At 34.3% G+C, this 23,151-nt stretch overlaps 2 protein-coding genes across 2 annotated transcripts in view; one reads left to right on the forward strand and one right to left on the reverse strand.

Moving 5' to 3' along the window:
- LOC145691949 (cholesterol 7-desaturase nvd-like) overlaps window positions 1-300 on the reverse strand; it is a 66,627-nt gene extending 66,327 nt beyond the window's left edge. The window contains exon 1 of the mRNA XM_081767250.1: window positions 248-300. The gene's annotated coding sequence lies outside the window, so the exon portion shown is untranslated. The remainder of the gene's footprint in view (window positions 1-247) is intronic.
- Window positions 1-23,151, forward strand: part of LOC145692482 (uncharacterized) — a 617,057-nt gene that overhangs the window by 506,393 nt on the left and 87,513 nt on the right. The window contains exon 3 of the mRNA XM_081767789.1: window positions 12,311-12,403. Coding sequence (XP_081623915.1) covers window positions 12,311-12,403 — 93 coding nt within the window. The remainder of the gene's footprint in view (window positions 1-12,310; window positions 12,404-23,151) is intronic.

Below are 23,151 nucleotides of genomic sequence, written 5' to 3' on the forward strand. Positions count from 1 at the left end.
TATCAACCATTAAAATCTAATCAAGTAACTTCTTAATATCAATGCTTTATTGTTCTAATCTTACCGCTAAAGATGGATCATGCATAGAACACTCAGTCACTTAGTTTCTCTCATTATACTGTGTAAATTGTCAAATATTAGGCAATAACTTATGCCTAAAACAAGGAAACACTTCTTCAACACGGTTATATATTTATTTATATCAAAGTCAAAGCTGAAATTGAAAAATTTCAATTTTTCCACATACCGTTAAAACTTAAGTGTCTGATCCATTTAAAATCTGTTGAATTAGTCGGTAATCCTAAACGCAATATTTACTAATTCTGGTGCTAAAGGGGCTACAACTGTATAAACAAGGGAACGCCCACTTCAAAATATGGAATATGGTTAAATAAATAATTTCGTATTTCATTTAGTTCGAGAGGTTGATTTAGCTGTTATAAATAAAAATTAGTTACGAAATTATATAAATAATTCTTTCAAAATAGAGAAAATTTGTTAGTCTGCAAAAAGTTGGTAAATTAAATCTAAATGAATTTGAATTGATTGTATTCCTACTTCTGGGATGGTATTAAATCACATGACGTCATCATAACAGGAAAAATAGAAAAATTATTTTAAATGAAATAAAACTAATAGTAAAAACAATTGTGGGAAAGCGAATTACCATGAGGTTAGCCACAAAACCCCCGCTGGGGAAAAAAATAATTTCACATGCAATCTAACATAATTAGTGAAATGATGAAATTATTTTAAATTCTTCTAACGTTAACTGCATCTATTTGTCAAACGCTGAATACACGATAAATGTAATCTTAAACACAACTAACATAACTAATGTTTCTAATAATTATTTTTTTTATTCAGAGCAACATTCCTATAAAGCTAGAATTAGCTTACTTTTCCTCAATAATACAATAGCTTATCTGTCTAAATCAGGGCTTATAGTTTTTCAGTAATTCATTCTTCTTATCTTCTGAACAGTTAAAAAGCTTCAAGTTTGTAAAATTCTGTGTTCCTATTTCATTTCCTTTGAGATCTTTGAGAATTGCTCTATTCCTTAGTATTCTATATACGATAAATGGACCACAATAACAGTAACAATATTTATGTGTTTTTTGTTTCAGTGCAGAAGATAATTCGTGCGTTTTTATTAGCACGAGATCATTTTCATTTAAGGTTACTTCTCTATTATTTTTCTTCTTACTTCCCTGTAAGTTTGGAACATATATTTCTGCTTGAAAATGTCTATCCTGCAATGGTGTTTGTTCTAAAACTTTTGGCCATGGATATTTTTTCCTCAGATGCATATCCATTGAGTAGGAATAAAATATCTCCGACGGGCATTTTCCTGTAGTTTCACACATAGAATAATTTAACATATCTTGAATCTCTTGTAAAAATTTAGACCAGGTTGTGTGATCAATGTGGCATCGAAGTCTTATCAATTGATTCAAATTCTTATGAGCTCTCTCTAATATTCCATTAGAGAAAGGAGAATAAGGAGATGTTATTATATGTCTCATACCAGTGATTTTACAAAATTTCTTCCAATTCTTAGAAGAAAATTGTCCTCCTTTGTCTGAGATTATCAGCATTGGATATGGTACTATGTGAAAATATCTATCTTTTAGTACTGTAATTATTTCTAGAGAATTTGCTTTCCTCAATGCAAGAAAACTAAAAATCTGGAGTAGACATCTATTACGGATAAAATATAATTATAATTCCCGCTTTTAGGCAATTTACCTACAATTTCAATGCAGAGCTTTTCGTGGCTATTGGCGGCTGTAATATTACATTCCTCCTTTGAAATAACTGTATTAGTATGTTTTATTCTTGAACATTCAATGCAATCATTTATATAACGACGTAAATCTGCCCTGATATTTTTCCACTTAAATAATCTCCTTATAAAATTTAAACATTTATTCAAACCGAAATGAGCTTTGTTGTGAACTGTTTGTATTATTTGTTTAGTCATAGTTTTCGGTACTACCAACAACCAGCTATTGTTACTATCATCTTTAAGGAATAATATTCCTTCATGTAAACATGTCTTATCCAACTGTAATCTCCTTAACTTATTACAGTATTCATCCTTTTGTTGCTCTACTTTTAGTTTCTCCCAATTAAGCATATTGTAATCACTGTTATAAAATTAATTAAATGTTCTTCTGTATCTAGTGGCGGTTCTGAAGGATTTCTGCTCAAAATGTCAGCTATTTTATTGTCTTGTGTCGAAATATGGTGATATTCTATATGAAAACGTTGTAATCTTAACAACATTTTTGTAGTTCGTGGATCTAAGTTTTGTACCTTTAGCGAATGAGTTACTGCCATATTGTCCGTATGAACTATAACTTTTCTGCCTAAAATAAACTGAGAAAATTGTTCACATGCATATAATATTGCAAGCGTTTCCAGTTGGTATATATTTAAGGAATATTCATGCGCTTTTATTCTCTTGCTTGCATAGGCTATTACTTCTGGTTCATTCTCCTCTTTACCTTGTGGAAATTGTGCCAAATAGGAGGATAAACTCTGAGCACAGGCATCTGCATATAAATGGAATGGTAAATCAAAATTCGGTTGAGCTAACGAGGGCGCTTCACTGACTAATATTCGTAATTGTTCAAATCTTTCTAATAGTTCAGGTGTAAATCCTATTCTCTGCTGTTTCTTTAGGAGATCAAACAGAGGCGCAGTAAGCTCAGCAAACCCCTTTATATGTCTCCTTCTCCAAGAGATCAAACCTAAGAACTGCCTAATTTGTTTCTTTGTTTTTGGCAATGGAAAATATCTAATCGGTTCATTAAGTTTTGGATTAACTTGTATCTTTTCTGCAGTCACAATATGGCCCAAAAACTTTATCTCTGTCTTAATGAAATCGCATTTTTTAAAGCTTAAAGCAAAATTTGCGGAGTCAAAAATTTGCAATACGGTTTCCAAATGTAGAAAATGTTCTTCTATGGATTTACTGAATATAAGTTGATCGTCTAAGAAATTAATAACATATGATTTAAATCTTGGCCCAAAATATTTGTTCATAACCTCTTGATATACTGCAGCACTAGATTTTAGTCCCATAGGCAAACGACAAAGACAATACTGTCTATTTAAGTATACAAAGCTTGCACACTCATAAGAAGGAGTTAAAGCTATTCCATAATAGGCTTGGGTTATATCGATACTGTTATAGTATTTCGATCCTGCTAATCTCATAAGTAACTCTTGCACTAGTTCTACTTGTATCTTTGGACTTATTACCTTAACATTTAGTAATCTTAAGTCAATCACTGGCCTTAGAGAACCATTAGATTTTTTCACGCAATGAAAGGGGTTTCTGTACGGACTGCTCTTTTCAACAGCGATTCCCAATTTCAACCATTTTTCTAGCTCCTTTTCAAAAGCTGGTTGTAATGCCTGAGGAATTGGGTATATTTTGCCTACAACTGGTTCCGCATCAGTTAATTTAATTTCGTAAGGGTCTGTCTTTATCAATCTGGGATCACATGAAAATAAATGCCTATAACGTAAAAGCAGTTCTAATAGTTTAGCTTTAATAGTTGGCGTCAAATCCTCTCTACTTCCAATACTCTCCCTGATTTCTTTTTCTGAAGTTATACTCTCATCGTCTTGCAATTCATCATATTTTATTTCAGTAGTGACCAACTTTATATACAAGGTATGATCTTCGTCTAGATTAATGATAATGCTTTTGTTGAAATTCTGTAATATCTAATGTTTTATTTTTACAATTGAATATTGCATGATGACGTATAAAAATGGATATCCGAGCAAAAAATCTACTTTCAAACTTTTTACGATATAAACTGGTATCTCAAAAATGCTTCCCTTAATTTCAATGTTCAAAACTAAAAATCCCTTTACTTGTACCTCTTCTTGTCCTGCAAAACCTTTAAGTGATAAAGAAGTCATTGGTTTTAACTTAGCATATGGAAATTTTTCGTTAATTTTCTTCCAAATATTGTAATTGAGATTATTTAAATCACTTCCGCTATCAATGATGGCTTTTAATTTAATATCTGCTATATTGCAATGTATGATTGGTGTAGGGTAGGTTTCTATCACATTCGTTTCTTTTTCTTCATCATCAATTACAAAATGAATATTCAGAGCCATACTATTGTCCGACATCTTAGTTTTAATTAAAGTCTCATTCTCATCCACCATATTAGCCTCATGTAGTTCCCTATCAGAAATTATGTTCGATGGGGAAATCATATTTAGGCAGACAGGATCCCCATCAGAGCTCACTGACTGCCGGAGGCATTTTCCATATTTTGCGGTATTTCCGGATTTTCATTCTGAGTTGTTTCCTGATTATTCCCTCTATTTCTCCTGAAGTCACTGAAATAATTAGGATTATTACCCCTAAATCTAGATTGAGGAAATTTCCAACAGTTTACTCCCATTGGTAACCAAGGAAATGGTGGAAAAGGATGTGCAAATGAGCCATTTCTGTTAAAAGAATTATTCTATTTATATCTACTATCTCTATCCTGTCCATTTTCTGTGTTTCTATTACAATTATTGAAATTCTCAGTACTATTTCTGTCACTTAAGATTCTATAATTATTGGCTAAATTCCCATTAAAATGTTTATTTCTATCACGTACGAATCTGTCACTACTACTCTTGCCAGTAAATCTATTGTTTGTGCTATTGTTAACAGATGCATTTACAAATCTAGTTTCTGTCTGACATCTACTATTCATACAATCAGGTTTTCTTTCCTCAGTGGACGTTGATTTTACCTGACGCACATTAAACTTATTTCTAGGCTTAATCGTTTCATTGAAACTAGAACTATTTTCTTTCTGCGGTTGCAACTTAGTCAGATGGCAAATTAAGTCATCTACTGATTTAGGTGTTACTATCTTTAAGAATCCAAATCTCTCGTCAGGAATTGCATCTAAGACAATGTCCACTATTTCTCTCTCTGTGGGATTGCTGACTGCATTCTGATATCTACCTATTAAATTCTACACGTAATTGATCAACGACCCATGCCTAGATTTATCATATTTCTCGTTCTTTAGCTGTTTCAACTCCCAACGCTCCTTATAATCTGAGCAGAAATTTTGTGTGAAACACTGGGCAAAATCATAAAAATTATTTATTCGGTTTTCCGCCGAAAGAAACCAGATCTTAGCTGCTCCAGTTAAAGTTTGATTTAATACGAACATTAAATCTCGTTTTTCTGTAATTTGAAAATAATCCAGGCTTTGCTCTAGATCTCTTAAATAATTTCTAGCGGATTCCTTAGTAGAATTTCCTGAAAAATGTGGAAAAGCTCTTAAATCACTAGCTTTATGTCTAGGAACTGTCTCTGAAATTCCACTGACTCTGTCTGTTCTACAACTATTGGGAATCATGGCATGATACGGATTTTGGAAATAAGGATTATTATTACTATAATAATCTTCCATTGGCATTCTGAAACTATCATTCTTATTTACGTTCCTTTCATCTACGAAACGTGGAAATTGCGGGTAAAATTTATCAGATAACTGATTAAAACAAGTATTGAAGGTAGGGAAAACTGTCTGTTTAAGTGTCGAAGTTTTAACTGCATTACTTCTGGAATTTCTTTAATCTTATCCTCATTCTCTGAGTAATTATCTCCCCCCATGAAAACAAATGGATCTTGGCTATACATATCAAAATTTGTTCGTTTGCGTTTTACCGATCCAGCATGATTCATCTCGCGTGTATTCAAATTATCTGAGTCTTTTGCCTTATTAACATCTACCTCTTCCAGTCTATCCTCTAGCTTGGACATAAGCTCTTCCAAACTAGCGGATTTCACCTCTCCGGATTGAATCGCTCGTTCTATCCTACTTATGTCGGTCTTATGCTTAGTAACATCCCGAATTAGATTCGATACCGGTTCTTTCCATTTCTTATCGGCATTAAGTACATCTTTCACAATGTCTGTTATCTGATTTACCCTAGTATCTAATACCGTCATTGTATCGCTAGTCTCTTTTACACTGTTCTTTAATTTATCTATTACCGAACTATGAGAAATTAATTCGACATTCACACTATCAAATTGTACATCAAACTGAGATAAGGCTTCCGTGGTATTCTTTTGTACAATTTGAACCCGCTCAATCAGATCAGAATGTACTTTGTCTATTTTCTTATGTACTTCCCCTTTAAAATTGTTGAAATCCTTTTGTAACTTTTCCATACCCATTTTACATTCACTTTGTCCCTGTAACATTTGATTCTCTAACCTAGCTTGACTTTGTTCGATTTTATTGTTTACATTTTGTTCCAGTTTGTCTACCTGTTCTTTCATTCCTTTTTCTAATTCAGTTTGCGCTATTCCTATTTCCGCCAGTTTATTCATCAACACCTGAAAAGCATCACCATCAATAGTGAAATTACCAGTGTTTTGGCGTACTTTATCACTACCTCCTTCAGAAGTTACAATACTTCCTGTATTAACAGTTGCATTAATTGAAGTAGGATTTCCGTTCACTGTCGCCACTAAATCTAGCAGATTTTCTGAATCCGCATAAGATTCATTCTCAGTATTGTCGCTAACAGGTGCCGCTTTTTCTCTACAAAACTCACAAAACCAAATTAAATTTCCAGCCCTGTACTTGTCAAACTCTTCATCACTAATAACAATACAAGCACTGTGATAAGCACTTGAACAACTTTTGCACTCAAGCACCGAATCATCCTTTTTATTATCGGAACAGCACTTTAATGCTATTTCTTCGTTAACTTTAGCTTTCCTAGTACGTCGCATTGTGTTATTCAATACACACACTAAGAAAATATCTAAAACATTAAATGTCGTAGAAGAAACTTCAGTTTGGTAAATTCAAGTTCTTCACTTTACTAACACTAGCTTTGTTAAGCTTTATTTCATGCAAACACAGCCTATCCCGCTTCCAAGAACCCAACCTAAGACCTGTTACTTCGCAATATTTACCTGCATTTGATCTTGACTGACTTCTTTCTGTATCTAATAATAACAACAATAGAGCACAGCATCATAAGATATGAGACGATCCTGGCTAAAGGGGACCCACTTATTGTAGTAGATGCTTTCTACTATCGAAAAGTAATACTAATAATTGATTACAAGAAATAGGTCGCCAGCGGCAACGGGAAAAAACTACCGCAAAAGGAAAATAATTGTGCAATCTGACTAAATAAAAAAATAAGACAAAATTGATTACAATGTTCAATTACCTATCTAAGCACTCTCACATCTTAGTGGGTACTCTATAGCTGTTTAAGAAAGTCAAATTGTTATATATAACTGAATCAATGCTGTTTAAGAAATGATATAATTCTTTTTTTTTAAATACCATTTTATTATGACAGTCGAAATTCATTAAAATCAGTAAACTCTGCTTTTGCTACTTCATAACAGAAGTTACAGAAATTATGTTTATAGATTTTAAAAAGGGAAAAATAAATGAGATTTTTAAGCATGCACAATTTTCCAGGGATTTAAAATTATTGCAAAATAATGTAGTCGAAACACAGAACAGTTATGTCTTTTGATACAATATTCAAAATTCATAGAATTTACGTATTATTCAATTGTACAGATAATCATGTGAGCAAGAAGTAAAATTTATACTAATTATAGGTACAGATTTACTTTGCAGTGGCCATTAAATTATTAACAACATGTTTCATACATACCTTTAGGAAAATTGTCTTATGTTAGGTTGTCATAATTCTTTTCTTTAATAAATTATTCATTTTTAATACATTAAAAATTAATTACATTTTTATTTCACGAAGAAATTCTTCAATTATTCTTATTGTTTTTTATAAACACAATTATATCAATAAAATAATCGTAGGCCACATATCTTGCAAAGTTCATATTTTTACCGGTAATCAGAAATAGAAAGAAATATTATTATCGAAGAATTATTCTGCTATTTAGATTTGATCAGGAAAAACATTAAGCAAAAGAGAACTGCGACTCGAAATCGTAAGAAATGATTGACTGTATGTATTTGCTGAATCATTCACATTTCAGATAATTTGGAATACGATACGAATTTGAAATAAAACGACATGCAAAAATCAACTAGTAAATACTCATGCTCTTAAGATATATTTTACAGAAAATTTTGAAATAGCCAAGATCTCTCTGTTTCTCATCGCTTATTAGGTTAGTTTTACTAATCGAAAACATACTGTAAAATTCGTACTACAGAATTAATAGGATGTACTATTACGAAATATGCAGGTAATCGGTATTAGGTTTGAAAGCGGGAGGCTGTAAATTTCCTTACACGAGCATTGTGTTCACTACGTAAATATCAGGAAAACATACTGTAAATGTATTTTCCATATTTGAAGAAAAGTATACTGTCAACACCACCGATAATTATCAACCATTAAAATCTAATCAAGTAACTTCTTAATATCAATGCTTCTATTGTTCTAATCTTACCGCTAAAGATGGATCATGCATAGAACACTCAGTCACTTAGTTTCTCTCATCATACTGTGTAAATTGTCAAATATTAGGCAATACCTTATGCCTGAAACAAGGAAACACTTCTTCAACACGGTTATATATTTATTTATATCAAAGTCAAAGCTGAAATTGAAAAATTTCAATTTTTCCACATACCGTTAAAACTTAAGTGTCTGATCCATTTAAAATCTGTTGAATTAGTCGGTAATCCTAAACGCAATATTTACTAATTCTGGTGCTAAAGGGTCTACAACTGTTTAAACAAGGGAACGCCCACTTCAAAATATGGAATATGGTTAAATAAATAATTTCATATTTCATTTAGTTCGACAGGTTGATTTAGCTGTTATAAATAAAAATTAGTTACGATATTATATAAATAATTCTTTCAAAATAGAGAAAATTTATTAGTCTGCAAAAAATTTGGTAAATTAAATCTAAATGAATTTGAATTGATTGTATTCCTACTTCTGGGATGGTATTAAATCACATGACGTCATCATAACAGGAAAAATAGAAAAATTATTTTAAATGAAGTAAAACTAATAGTAAAAACAATTTGCAGTTTGTAACTTGCAAGAGTTTTACAAACAGGTGATTTGCAGTTTGTAAAACTCCTTGGCGATACACACCGCAGAACCGTATATTCAAGAAACCAACCGAATAGAAGTAGAAACCGCTATAAAGAAATTAAAGAAACACAAATCTCCGGGTGTAGATGAAATTCCGTCTGAGTTAATTTTAGCTGAAGGCGAAAAATTTTGAAACAAGATACACAAACTCATTCTCCTTATCTGAAAAAAGGAAGAATTGCCACAAGAGTGGAAAGAATCAATCATTGTTCCAATTCACAAAAAAGGCGAAAAAACTAACTGAAATAATTATTGAGGCATTTCTCTTCTGTCAACATCCTATAAAATCCTTTCAAAAATTTTATTAGCAAGATTGACCCCGTACGCAGATGAAATTGTTGGAGATTATCAGTGGGGATTAAGACGAACTCGATCAACTATCGACCAAATATTTACCATTCGCCAAATAATCGAAAAAAAGTGGGAATACAATACCCCTGTACATTAATAATTTATTGATTTTAGAAAGGCGTACGACTCGGTTAGGAGAGATACATTACCCAACGTTCCTACAGAACTTGGAATACCGAAAAAACTAATTAGATTAATTAAGGTATGTTTAAATGAATCCCAAAGTAAAGTCCGGGTGGGAAAATTTCTGTCCAGGAGATTTCACGTCGAAAATGGCCTGAAACAAGGAGATGCGTTGTCGCCATTATTATTTAGCTTTGTGCTGGAATACGCTATAAGGAAAATCAAAGATAGCAACCAGGGCCTACAGTTGAACGGTATTCACCAGGTTATGGCATATGCTGATGATGTAAATTTAATAGGGGATGATAGGAGAACAATAGAAAGAAATGCAGATATCTTATTAAATGCTTGCAGGGACATGGGTTTAGAAGTAAATGCAGAGAAAACTAAATACATGGAAGTGCATCGGGACCGTAAAACAGCAAATTATAGATGCGTTAAAATATTAAATAATACTTTTGATAAAGTGGATACTTTTAAATATTTAAGATCAATATTAACAGACGAAAATCATATTCAAGAAGAAATTAAATGTCGACTAAAAGCAGGGAATTCGTGTTACTATTCGGTTCAAAATCTTTTGTCGTCGCCAAATCTGTCGAAGAATTTCAAGCTTAAAATATATAAAACGATAATCATGCCTGTTGTGCTGTATGGTTGTGAAACATGGTCGCTTACTCTGAGGGAAGAACATAGACTGAAAGTATTTGAGAACAAGATCTTGAGACGAATATTCGGACCCAAGAGGAACGGGAATGGGGAGTGGCGAAAACTTCATAACGAGGAATTACATAATTTATACGGTTTACCCAACATTGTCAGGATCGTCAAGTCTAGAAGGCTTAGGTGGGCAGGTCGTGTAGCTAGAATGGAAGAAAGTAGAAACGCTTTCAAAATCTTGACTGGAAGACCAATCGGAAAACGACCGTTAGGAAGACCAAGGCGCAGATGGGAAGACAATATTAAGATGGATCTCTCAGAGATGGGAATCCAAAGTAGAAAGTGGATCCAGTTGGCTAAGGATAGAAGTCAGTGGAGAGCTTTTGTGAACGCGGCATTGAACCTCCGGGTTCCATAGGCCATAGAGTTAGTTAGTTAGTTTTTTAGTTAAAACTCCTGGGCAATGTAACCAAACTTACACGTAACTTTTTTCGGGACTGACAGCAATTGGTAGCACTGAGTCAGGTCTTTATGCAAGTAAAATTGTGAGTAGACGACGTACGAAACATTTCTCCATTCTGAGATGAATCTCTATGGTTCAGAGCGTGTTTTCCAATAAACACCATATATATCTCAAATCTCCATTCTGAGGTGAATCTCTATGGTTCAGAGAGTGTTTTCTAATGAACACCATATCATAATCTGAATAATTGAAAATTTTGAAATGAAATGAAATGAAAGGTTTGAGTTTTACGTCCTACGATTTTGCCGGTTCGGCTAAAGGAGACGGTGATGATGAGAAATGAATGAAATGGTGGAATGAAGAACGTGGGAGAAAGCGGGAGAACCCCGAGGAAACCCACACACACTGTGTTTGTCCACCACAAAGTTCACTTGGCCGGGGCTGGGATCGAACCCGGGAACCCAATTGAAAATTTTGAGTTAGACCCCATCTGGGACCCCAAGGGGACTCTGTAGCAAAACATTTTTCCTCGATATGTTGTACTTTTGAAATGATGCGACACGTGTTGTTGGCTCTTGACATCTGATTCACTCTTTCAGATTGCTAGGAGTCGCCACAGAATCTTCAATGCACACTGTGTTGATATTTTGACCGTCATATTGCACAGGATTCGTATTGGAACTCGGGACTGGTAATATCTTCTTACTTTTAACAACACCTTTCCAACGGCCCGCTTGCTATTTGAGAATTTTGAGTTGCACCCATCTGGGACCCCCAGGGTACCCTGAGTCAACACTTTTTCACTCAAATCATGTGCCCCTAGAAATAATGGGATATATGTTCTCTGATTTTTCTCTTTACCCAACCGTTTCCGAACAAATGATCAGGGGTCAAACTTTAAGGACGCCTTGTATATGACTGTAGGTATGTATGTATGTTCCAGCATAACCCTGGAACGTCTGAAGCAAATTCAACCAACCTTGGTGCACATATTATATATAACCACGAAAGAAATACTATGAAGGTAAAATTTTTGTATCATTGCTAGGGGGGTCACAGTGGAGATGATATATAAAATAGTCGAAAATTACCGATATTAGTGTCGAATCCATAGTTTTCAAAGTCGCTGAAATGGATGGAGACCCTTCCAATGCCGTTTTCCTACAAACTCACCCCGCATCAGCATGAATCAGATTGTGGAAAATAAAATATTCAAAATGATCAATATTAGTGTTGAATCCATAGTTTTCTGGATCACTGAGATGAATAGTGACCCTCTTGTGTTGCTGTTTACCGACAAATTCACCCCATATCAGCATAAGGGTTCAGGGGGGTGAAGAATAAGTATATATAAAAGTTAACATATAGCCTGTCTCAAACCTCATGACGTACAAAGCTTGTCTTTTTCACAAAACCCAATGCAAGTTGTGCGATGTTGTCTAATAACTTTGTTTCTGGATTACCTAGGTAGAATAAAAAAAAAATCTTTAAAGCTACGTTCTTTTAATATATATCACTGTCGGGTTTTAAATTGGTAGAACCGAAATTGTTTCTCAATATGTTAATTTTTCATTAATATTTCAGGTTAAGATCGTGCATAAAAGGAACGGAAACCCGATAATGTCGCATTTGAACGCTATTGGCTTTCGTCAGACGTCAAGAGGTTTGAGCCGGACTGTAAGTATGTATGTATGTATTATGTGTTATGTGCCACATGTCGGCTCATGAAGCTTGTTCAAGTTGTGAAATAGACATATACATTTGTGATTTTTGCAAGTAAACCTATTGTAGTGATTGCAGTAAACTTCTTCCTATTCCATAACTCCTCTACTTTTTTCTTCGAAATTTTTAAAATTCCATTTTTCTGCGTATGTACTTAGAGCTTCTTGCTAATATAAACACCATTATACAGGGTATTACGTGTGTTGTCATATACGAATTATTCCGTTTGCATGAATACTGAAAAATTGATTGCAATTTAAAAAATGATATTCCATAACCCTCTGTCTTCCTCTATATCTTCGCAAATACAAACCCCGAATGAATGAAAGAAAAGCCACGTTCAAGGGCGTGACCTATAGTTTCGTATGAAAGACACTATACTAGGGCTTTGGTGGGATGAGGAAGGGGGCCAATTTCCCACCCCCAGAATTTCGAATATTTGTTAGGTGTTCTTAACTAGGCTGCATCGTGAGAAAGATGGGCAAATTAGACTTCGAATGTTAGTGCCAGTGGTAAGTAATCACGTAAATACAGAGTATCTTTATCTCTCTCTTACTCAGTCTCGTTCTTTCTCTCTCACCTACCCACGCACATACAAACACACTAGATCTTCTGAACCGAGCTTTCCTGGCGCGAATCAAGCCCCGATAATGCTTGCAGAAAAAGCGAGACCGTTGGGAAAATTTCATTACGCGGGATTACAGTCTTCTCTTGGGAATACAATCTTGCCTGTCATCCATTCAATGTCAAACGACACGATAAACAAAAGAAAAGATCCCTCTTACTGTTCTGCTACCAGATAGTAAAATCATGTATTTTGTGTCAACTTGTATGCCTATAAATGAGTGAATTGTATCTCTTCTTTTGGATTTAATTTTACTTTGTTTTGTTTCATTTGATGTGTTGCCTGAAATAATAAGTAACATTTAACCCTTTGTGCGCTACAGTGGTTGTGTTAACATGTAAAATCGATTGTTTTTATAGATGGGTAGTTAGATATAAGGACTGTTCAAGAAAGACGCACGAATTAATGTTGAAAAATAAAACAAAAACATATCTCAGTTTAAATCTCATTGTGGTCCTTTTCAAAATGCTCCCTGCAGTTGTATACATCCATCCAAACATCGCTGCCGCTCCAGGAAGACATGCTGAAAGGCAAGGGCGAATACAAGGGGGGGGCAGCGATCGCGGCGAACTAGCAGAGGGAACTTTCTTATTTTATATATATAAATAAAACCCATCCCAAAGTTTAGAGCCTTTAAAAGTAGCAATATGACAACCCAACGCCCCATCCCAAATTCGGTCCTCGACCCGTCCCTGCTGAAAGTTGCCCTTTTACTTGATCTTCAAGGCCTCCTATTCTGCTTTGACCACCTGGTTAGACTATTACTACCGAAAGAACGGTTCTGTAATATTTTTAAATTGGGGGAGAAAAACAAAATCACAAGGGCTCAAGTCTTGACTGTAAGGGATATGTCGAACAGCTTTTTTAGGCCAAGAAAGTGATTAACGGCCACTCGAGTCCGCAGGTTCTCTGGTGAATTTTTCCAACCGCTTCTGTGAAGTTAAGGCGCTTCTTTCGCACATATTCTAGAAGTCTGGTCAGTACCGACTGGAAGTACTCAGTAGATTGTTCCAAACAAGTAAAGAATATTTAATGGCGTAGCCTAATTATACTGTATATTCTTTACTTTCTTTACAATTTAGGGAGAAGTGACAGATACCCCTTGTTGATGATTCAATGATGAATATTGTTTTCATGGGTGGTCCTTTCAAGTATGACAGTTTGAATTAAGTGTGCATCTTCTCCCGCATATTAATGAAACATAATTTTGTTCATTTAAATAAGAGTGACATTTAAATTACACACATATAAGAAAAAAGCACGTTAACTTATGCAGTTATTAATTACTAAGCGTACTGACGTTTATAGGGAAAGAGAATTTGACACATAATGAATGATTTTCGCTTTTAGATTGTTTAAGAAATGAAATATGCAGATCAAACAGGTATAAGAAATTAATGTATTTTGTGGAGATCCGGTTGATGTAGAATGGGACATCACTTGATGGACTAAGCATCCCCATGCCGTAAACGTTGCCAACACCTAGTGGCCTACTTGCGGGTAAATGTCGATCGTCGATATAGCGACGCGTCGAACGATTGCCGCTGGTGTCCCACTGGCGGTAGGGTTTCGTCGAGTCGAAACAGATATTTCGAGTCGGGGTGTTGAATTTCCATCGCTTAAGAGCGAGGACTTCTTTATGGTCCGCGCTCCTTCGATTCGTCGCGGAGAATCGCGAAGGGACCAACACAAACTATTGCCAATCATGTGTATGCTGCTATTATTATATATTATTTTTTCCTGACGAATTGTTCGTAAAGTGAGCTCCGGGGGTCAAGAATAACCTCTGTCTCAACATCATGAAGTGAAAAATCTTGAGATAAGGCGATAATTGTATGAATTCAAATAGCAACTGTTGTCGATTATTAGAAAGTGAGTATGGGAGAACTATGAAATAAAGTAAATAGACACGCGTTATTTTGTTATAAACTTGCATGGCGAACGCATTTTATTTTTATCCCAAGGACTTACTGTCGAAAATACACGGTTAAAGGAGCACTCTGATTAAGCAAATTAAAAAACATCTCAACGATTTGTCGCTTTACAAGTCGGAAGTCGGAAGAACACCCGGCTAGTAATCATAAGATTAGTGGTTCGAGCCCCCTCCCGGATACTTCTTTGATACTATTTTTAGTGTTTTTCAAAATTAAACAAATCACACATAGGCAATTTAACATATTTTGAGGAAATAATTTTGTGGTTCATTGGCGTTTCGTCGTGTCTCTGCCACTGGTGGGCTGCAGGTGGTATAATTTTCAAAACGACGGAGGGCTACCGCGGATCGTCGCTGCGGGGCCGCCAATTTTTGGCGAGATTTCTCTAGTTGCCCGTTGGTGGTCCAACGATGCTTACGGCATGGGGAATATTAAATATCCAGTGTTTTTAGCGTAAGAGCTATTAGTGAAAAGGAGTTATATACTGTTTTTAAAACGTGGATTTAGCGAGACCTTGGGATCTTAGTACAAGAGATGAAAGTGATCTCACACAGACGTCACCTTTGCTGGGGACTGAGTGTTGTACATTGCAGGGGCTGACCGCGCATCTCCGCCACTGGAAACAGAAGTTACCCCCCTAATTTGGATTTATTGACATCTTTACCGGGGACAGTTTTCATCCCAACCATTGGTGAGCCCGCAACCGCCGCCACTGGAAACGGAATTTACCCTGTCATTTGATGTGTTGTGTCAGGATCATGAAATAGAAGAATATCCCCGTACACCTTCACCAACAGTGAGTAATTTCCCGGTGCAAAATTGGGAGTTGGAAGAATTTTTGTATCTACCATGTGAATGTACAGTAGAACGAACATCATTGGATTGTTTAAAAGCTGGCATAATGGAAACCAGACGATATATATATTTGCTTCGCTTGTGGTTTTGGAGACGGCAGTCAATGGAACTTTAATGATCGCTTTCGAGATCTTGTGTGGGACTTGATCGACGTTAGTGAAAATTTTGCTGGAGAAAGATTATGTAAAATACTTGAACAAGTCGTGAATTGTGTATTTTTTTTTTTATTTTAATAGTTTGATTCCCTTTCATTATTATTATTATTAATCATGTATTGTGATAGTGAGAATTGTGGACGAAACATTAGTAAAAGTTGTGCGTTAGAAACCATAGCTGTATACTTACACTCAAATGGAATAACTGGTTTGCAGCATAATCCTGAAACTTTTCTTGAAAAACACTTGTTGAATGATAAGACGTTAGTAGAATTCTTTGAAATCTTTCATGAACATCATCGTGAAATTTTAATCACAAACTTTATATTAAAACCTGGTGAATGTTCAAAAAATGCTGAATTTATTGAACAACTGATCCCAGTTGTCATGGAGCGTTCGTATGAAATTTCAGTTTGCCATGAAATGTATATTGTAGACATTCAGGGATTTAAGATTTTCCCGAAAGAATGTGTGATACCTGAATTTTGTCTTACTACGTGTAATGATACATTAAATTTCTATTGTTCAGAAAAAATACCATGTGAATTTAACGAATTACCAATAGGTTAACAAAAACAAATTAATTGGCTTACAAACCACTTGCATGGTTTGTCGTGGTCTAGTAAGACTGGCTATCTCGTATCACATATTCGGAATATTATGTATAATTTATGTGCATCAGATGCAACTTTCCTTTGTAAAGGTGAGGAAAAATCCATTCGGATAAAGCAAATCTTTACACTAGCAAACGTTGTGAATCTGAAAACAAAAGGTTTTTCACCATTAGCAGAATTACAAGTTACCATTTGTAATGAAATTTGTTAATTTCATAAGCAAGTAGAACAAAAATCGACATGTGCATATTGGAATGCACAGCAATTGAATTATTGGTGGAAAACTGAACGATCAACACTCTTTACTAATGACATAGCAAGTCTAATCTTTTCGCTGTAACATTAAAATTATTGTAAGAAAGAGATATCTTATGAAGAAATAAAACATATTTCTTTTTTAAAAATTGTATTTATTTATTTAAAAAATATTTTCTAAAAATCTACAAACATCTACTTTAAATGTCGCATTTTGTTTTGTACGTTTTTTTTTTTTTGACAAGTTTATCATTATCTTTTAATTTTTTTATGATTAAACTGTGTAATACAATTTTCGAATGATACACCACGTCACAGAAAATATAACACAAAATATCCACACATGATAGAATGATTACCTTGAACTTGTACAGTATTTATAAAATAGAGTTTAGAATTCCCTTGTAGGAACTACTGAATTAGTTTAGGTACACCCTGTGCCAGAGATTCAAAATAGCATCCATTTTTATTTTCATCAATATAGATTGCTACCCAATGGCTACCAGGTAAATCAGACTTGTTTAAATTAATAATCAACCCTACTGGGTGTTGAACAAGTATAGATAAACGATCAATTGGGGTAAATTCCAATCACATTTGTACCACTAATACAGTACTTTAGTAACACTTCTAGTATTTGATGACTATACATGTTTATCTGTTTTCTTTTTGGTGACTGTTAGTCGATTTCGTCCTTACTTTCTTCCTATTTTTTATTTTTGATGGAACATACGTTGTACTATTTGGATTGAGCGGCACACATAATTCATGTAATGTACATGGAGGTTTAAAAATCCAGCTTTGTACAAAGGACATATCAGGATTTACAATTGCAAGTCCCTTAATAATATTATTATCATTATCGTTGTGTGCGGAGAAGTGAACAATAACACTCATGGCACTAAAATGATGAACTTTTACATTGTATAATCAGTATATATATTACTGTCTTTATCGATTTGAATGAGAGAATCCAATTGGGCATACACGATACATGTGATGGAACTTTTTTGAGTTTGAGAAAATGATAATTTTAAATTGACAGGAGATTCACGTATGACATTCCACGTAGAATCATCTAATGTTCCTGTTGCAGATCGACACGGGTACAATGTGTATCCATGTCGGAATTCATCATGGGAAATAGTATGTAAATGATGTTGATAATATATACCGGTACCGGAAAACATAGTAGAATATCTTTGAACATATAATCCATTTGCAAAATCAGGAGTGAGGGGAGTCGGTGGAAATGATTTTGAACCAAGTTGTAACTGCAACTTGATAACGTCAAAATGTTGAAATTCAAAAGGGTTCACATGTGGTTGGTCGTTAAATGCAGCGTTTGATACAAAACCTTTGACACCTTTTGGTACTATCATCGAGATTGAATGAACTTACTTCTGCTGGAATGGTATATGTAGGAGTTTGAACACAGGTAAGATGTATTTTGGCCGGAATGTGTTCCAGCCAACATCCATTTGCCTAGCTAAGTCGGCAGCAACATCTAGACGCCGCATGTGAGGTGTTACATCTTCAAAGTTTGACTTTATATGCTGTATTTTCAGCACACATTAAAGAAAACGTATTTTTTGTACGATGTAATTTTACACGTAAGTTTACTTTATTAGGAAACATACATCACACGCCGGCAATATCAGCATGGATACGGCCATACATATCGAATGATGCACTATTTATAACATATTGGACATGATTTGTAAATCCAATATTTGCGTTGCCTAATACATTAAATTGGCTTGCTTTTATCTTTATACCGTAATCCCTCAGTTAAACGGGTTCGAGTGGCATAATTTAATAGTGTTTCGATCTAAGCACGGTACGGATATGAACGAGATGATGAACTAATTAATTTATCGCTGAATAAAACATCAACTTGACTAAATAAGGAATGAAGAAAATTATTTACAGGTGCCACAACATCTGCCTCCACTAAACTTGTACTATCGTTTTTTGTAATTTTACATATTACATAGAGGTACAAATATGGAGTATGAATAAAATCACCAGTTTCACCATGGTCAAATAGGTCCTTCTAAGGATAAAGTAGAAATTTTCACTTTTTAATTTCTAGTTATATATCTATACTATTAGTTAGAATAATGTATGTATGCCCCGAACTTGGAGAGGGCAATTACCTCCCCAATCTCCCTATTCTCTAGTCTGGAATATAAATAAAATCATCCTCCCCTGTGGTTTTAATCGCCTTGGTTTTCTAAAATTTGCTTAAGTGTAATATTTTGTTTTTCTTTGCTTTTCTGTTCTTTAGCACGATATACATATTGGTTTTGTTCTGTCTGAATAACAATACTTTACGTTACATTTTCATGAATGTTCATGATAAACAAAATTAATTGTAATGTAACTGAAAGTAACCGGTTTTTATCTTCAGTGCGTTTGCGATTGGTAACCTCTGCAATTAAATGTTTTGCTTTTACAAAATGCACCTGCTGCATTTCAATTTTTTTCTTACCTGTTTTAACATCTCTTATCAGTTCTACTAACTCAGCAGGAGTATAAACATTGTGCCCGCTTTTTCTCTCCTTTTAATCCGAGGTCTCTTATCACATGATAAATAACTGTGCCCTGACACTAAGTATTTGTAGTTCTACTTCTTTTATAAACTTCGTGTTCCTGTTAAGCTATTTCGCTGTTTCAACAGTCGAAGTACCGTAACAACATTAGCTTCTGCAATTTGTGTGGTTAGGGCACGTGCCGCGGATACTGGAACCTCATTGCCCGTTTGAGGTTGGGCAATTGTTGCGCTTGCACAAGAGAAATTTCGTTTCAAGGAAGAAGTTAGCTTCTCACCTACATTTGCTAGGTGAAATTTGTCTAAGGGATCGTCCATGGGGTCGTCCACATATTACGTAACGCGGCAAAGGAAGGGAGGGGGTTAGGACTTGAGTTATGAAGCGTGACAAGGAGGGAGGAGGAGGTTTGCGTCTTCGTTAAGTAACGCACGTTACAGGGTTATTATTTTAAAATAAAAAGAAACGCTGCTTTTTTCAATGATTTGTATTTCTAGTTGAAGCTAAAAGATGAGTCAGTTTTCTTAGGAAAATGACAGTATGCAATTTCGAAGAATTAAGATTGGTTCATTAAACAATCTTATGCAGTTAAAATATTATTTCGATACTACTATCTTTTAATACTTTGATTTTTCGGTGAGAAAACATTAGAAATGTATTCAGAATACAAGCATTTTGTAATAATAAGTTCTACCATTAAAAATAGTTTTTAATGTAATAATTACCAAAGTAAGCAAAATTGGTGGAAAAAATCAAAATCAAAAAGTGTTACGTAACAAAGGGGTTCGGCATTGCGTTACAAAGTGACTAGGGGGTGGGAGTAGTGGTGGGTAAATTCCAGGGCAGATATTTTTCGGGAAAATTCCCAAAAATGAGAATTATTCCGGGGATTTATGTACAAGCACAAACAAAATTGAATTCTATTACTATATTATTAATTCAAAGGTAAATTCGTTTCTTATCGCTGTATATTATTACTGTTATGTCCAGAGGATTCTTCAAAATGTATATTCTGAACGGTATCGTGTTATTTTATTAATATTTTATTATATTTAGAGAATATGCATAAATGTATATTTACTTACAATATGTTCTATGCAAGTAAATATGTGGGAAAATGGTATAGAAAGTCCACATACACCGCTAAACAGTTTAAATTTATTTGTAAGTGAATTTTCTAAACTTAACTCTAATATTGATATAAACATATTAAATTTTTATATGTTATAAAAAATTAGATTGGATAACTGTCAGAAGACATGTCTCACCATGTCTTGTTAGAAGACACATTTGCGCATACATATTTATGTTGATAATATTTTCAAGATACTTACCTAGTTTTATAATTTAGCACGTAACATTGTAACACACGTCCTTTCTTCCTACCTATTTCTCGAAATTTCATGCGATAATTCTCATGTAAGAGAAGTCTAAGCACCTTTTTAGAAATTTGAATCAGAGCCAGGAGACAGAGCGACTTCTATTACTAACGATGGTTTGGGCCCACTTTGGGGTGTATTGGTAGTATTTCATATCTATTTCTACATAATTTCTACATTGCTTTACAAACAGATTCTTTGCATCATTTTAAATTAGTACTCTGCTACTATTTAGTGCAAATGCAAATGTAACTTTAAATATCATATTAATAGTTATTTAAAGTACTGTCAAAGAATTTTATTTTTTTAATCTCCAAATTATTTAAAACCTTGAAGTGAATAATATTAAATGAAAATAAAATAATTAGACACATGGTTCTTATAATTTGGAAGATAAAGTAAAGAAATGGTAATCAATTTCTTCCCGGGATATTATATGCCAGGGAAAAACCCGGGAATATTCCCATTTTTTATTTTCCTTCCCACCGGGAATATTCCCACTGCCCATCACTAGGTGGTAGAGGGTAAAAATTGGTTAAAAATAGGGTTACGTAATATGTGGACAGCCCCTAACTCAGATAGTGGGAAGACAATTCAATTTAAATGACAAGAGATGATATCAAAATCTCATTTTCACATTTTTCGGGGTTAGACCACTGTTGCGCATACCCCATCATTTAGTCTTTAATATATCAAAGACTTTAATATATAAACTTACTACGAGCATCCCACTGTCATTTCAAGTCAGTAGTTGTATAGATCCGCCTTTTGTTATAGGCATATTAATCATGTTAAAATTAAAACTCGATTGTTTGTGGGACTCATGATAATATATTCAGATTGAATTAAAAATTTGAAAACACTGCATAGTAATGCTGCATATTTTCTTTTACCTACATTGGAAATTGATGTCTCTTATACAGTTGACTCTTATGTTTATCCAATGATCTGAACTCCTGGAGCATTACGCTAAAATAATGAATGCATTTGAATTTTCGATTATTACTATTTTTTATTATTAGCAAAATAAATATCATAAGCGGTATTTTAAATAATACATATAGGCGCAGATCAGTCGTCGGTTGACTGCTTAAAGTTTACAGCAAAGCAATTACATCTCTATGATACTGACGGTATTAGAACAAAATCCATGGCTTTCCCATAAACTCTTAAATCTCTCTATATAAAAAAGAAAAAGTCCTGAGTGACTGACTGAGTGAGTGACTGATCACCATACAGGCCAAACCGATTAAGCTAGAAACTTGACGTTTGGATAGTACATACATTGTGTCTATAAAGGAACTCCATGGTTTTGAGGCAAAATATTTTAATTAAGTAAAAAAAATGTACATACAAGTGTTATACATGATTGGAAAGCTTACATTTTCAAGTTTTGTTTTCAACTATTTAATAAAGTTCAATATGAGCCCCGCCGGGGTTTTGAGGCAAAATAAGTAAAAAAAAAAAAACCGTACATACATGTGTTATACATGATTGGAAAGCTTACAGTTTCAAGTTTGTTTTAAAAACTTAATAAAGTTCAATATGAGCCCCGTGAGTGGCACGGAACACATCGTAACGCTACTCTATCTCTTGCCATGTCCTGGCCAGCATGTCTGGGCCAGGCACACATGGCCTACCCGGCGACTTTTGCTTTAAAACACTTCCTGTTTCCCTGAATGCAGTTAACCATTGACGAATGGTTTTGTTCGTAGGCGGGTCAACGCCATAGCTACGTCGAAAGTTTCTTTGTACGGTAACAACAGACTTAGTTTCTATGAGCCAAATAACACATTGAGCCTTTTGTTGTGGCGTCACTATAACGCGAAGCGCAACATTCCACACGGCACGGCAATGATTCACTGACTACCGCAGCCGCTACGTCGTCTCAAGGTCAACGCTCCTCAGCGCTGCCACCTGTTGATAAAAACATTTCCAATTAGTATGACTAAAACTTTTTGAGCTAGTCGTTTCAGAGAAATTAACTAAATTTTGCTCTCTTTTATCGTTAATAAGATATGCATTTTTAAAACCCCGGAGTTCTTTTATAAAGACCCTGTATAATTTCTGACGTAGGGTATCACTAAGAAAGGATTTTGTGAAATTCGACGGGGAAGGCGGAAATAGGTTGGAAAATATTTCAATAAAATTGAGCTATCCCCGACATCCTCGACGTTAAATACTTCAAATTTAATATTTGGGTTTCTCATTGAAAATAATTTATTTGTTTAAGTGATTTTTATATTTAAATAAGAAGGATCAAGAAAGAAGTAGAAAGTAATAAAGGGGTAGTAATTGCAATTATTGCAGTTAGTATAATAATATGCCGATATT

The sequence above is a fragment of the Thermobia domestica genome, chromosome 8, assembly GCF_964235325.1.
Source record: "Thermobia domestica chromosome 8, izTheDome1.hap1.1, whole genome shotgun sequence".
In the NCBI taxonomy this organism is placed as follows: domain Eukaryota; kingdom Metazoa; phylum Arthropoda; class Insecta; order Zygentoma; family Lepismatidae; genus Thermobia; species Thermobia domestica.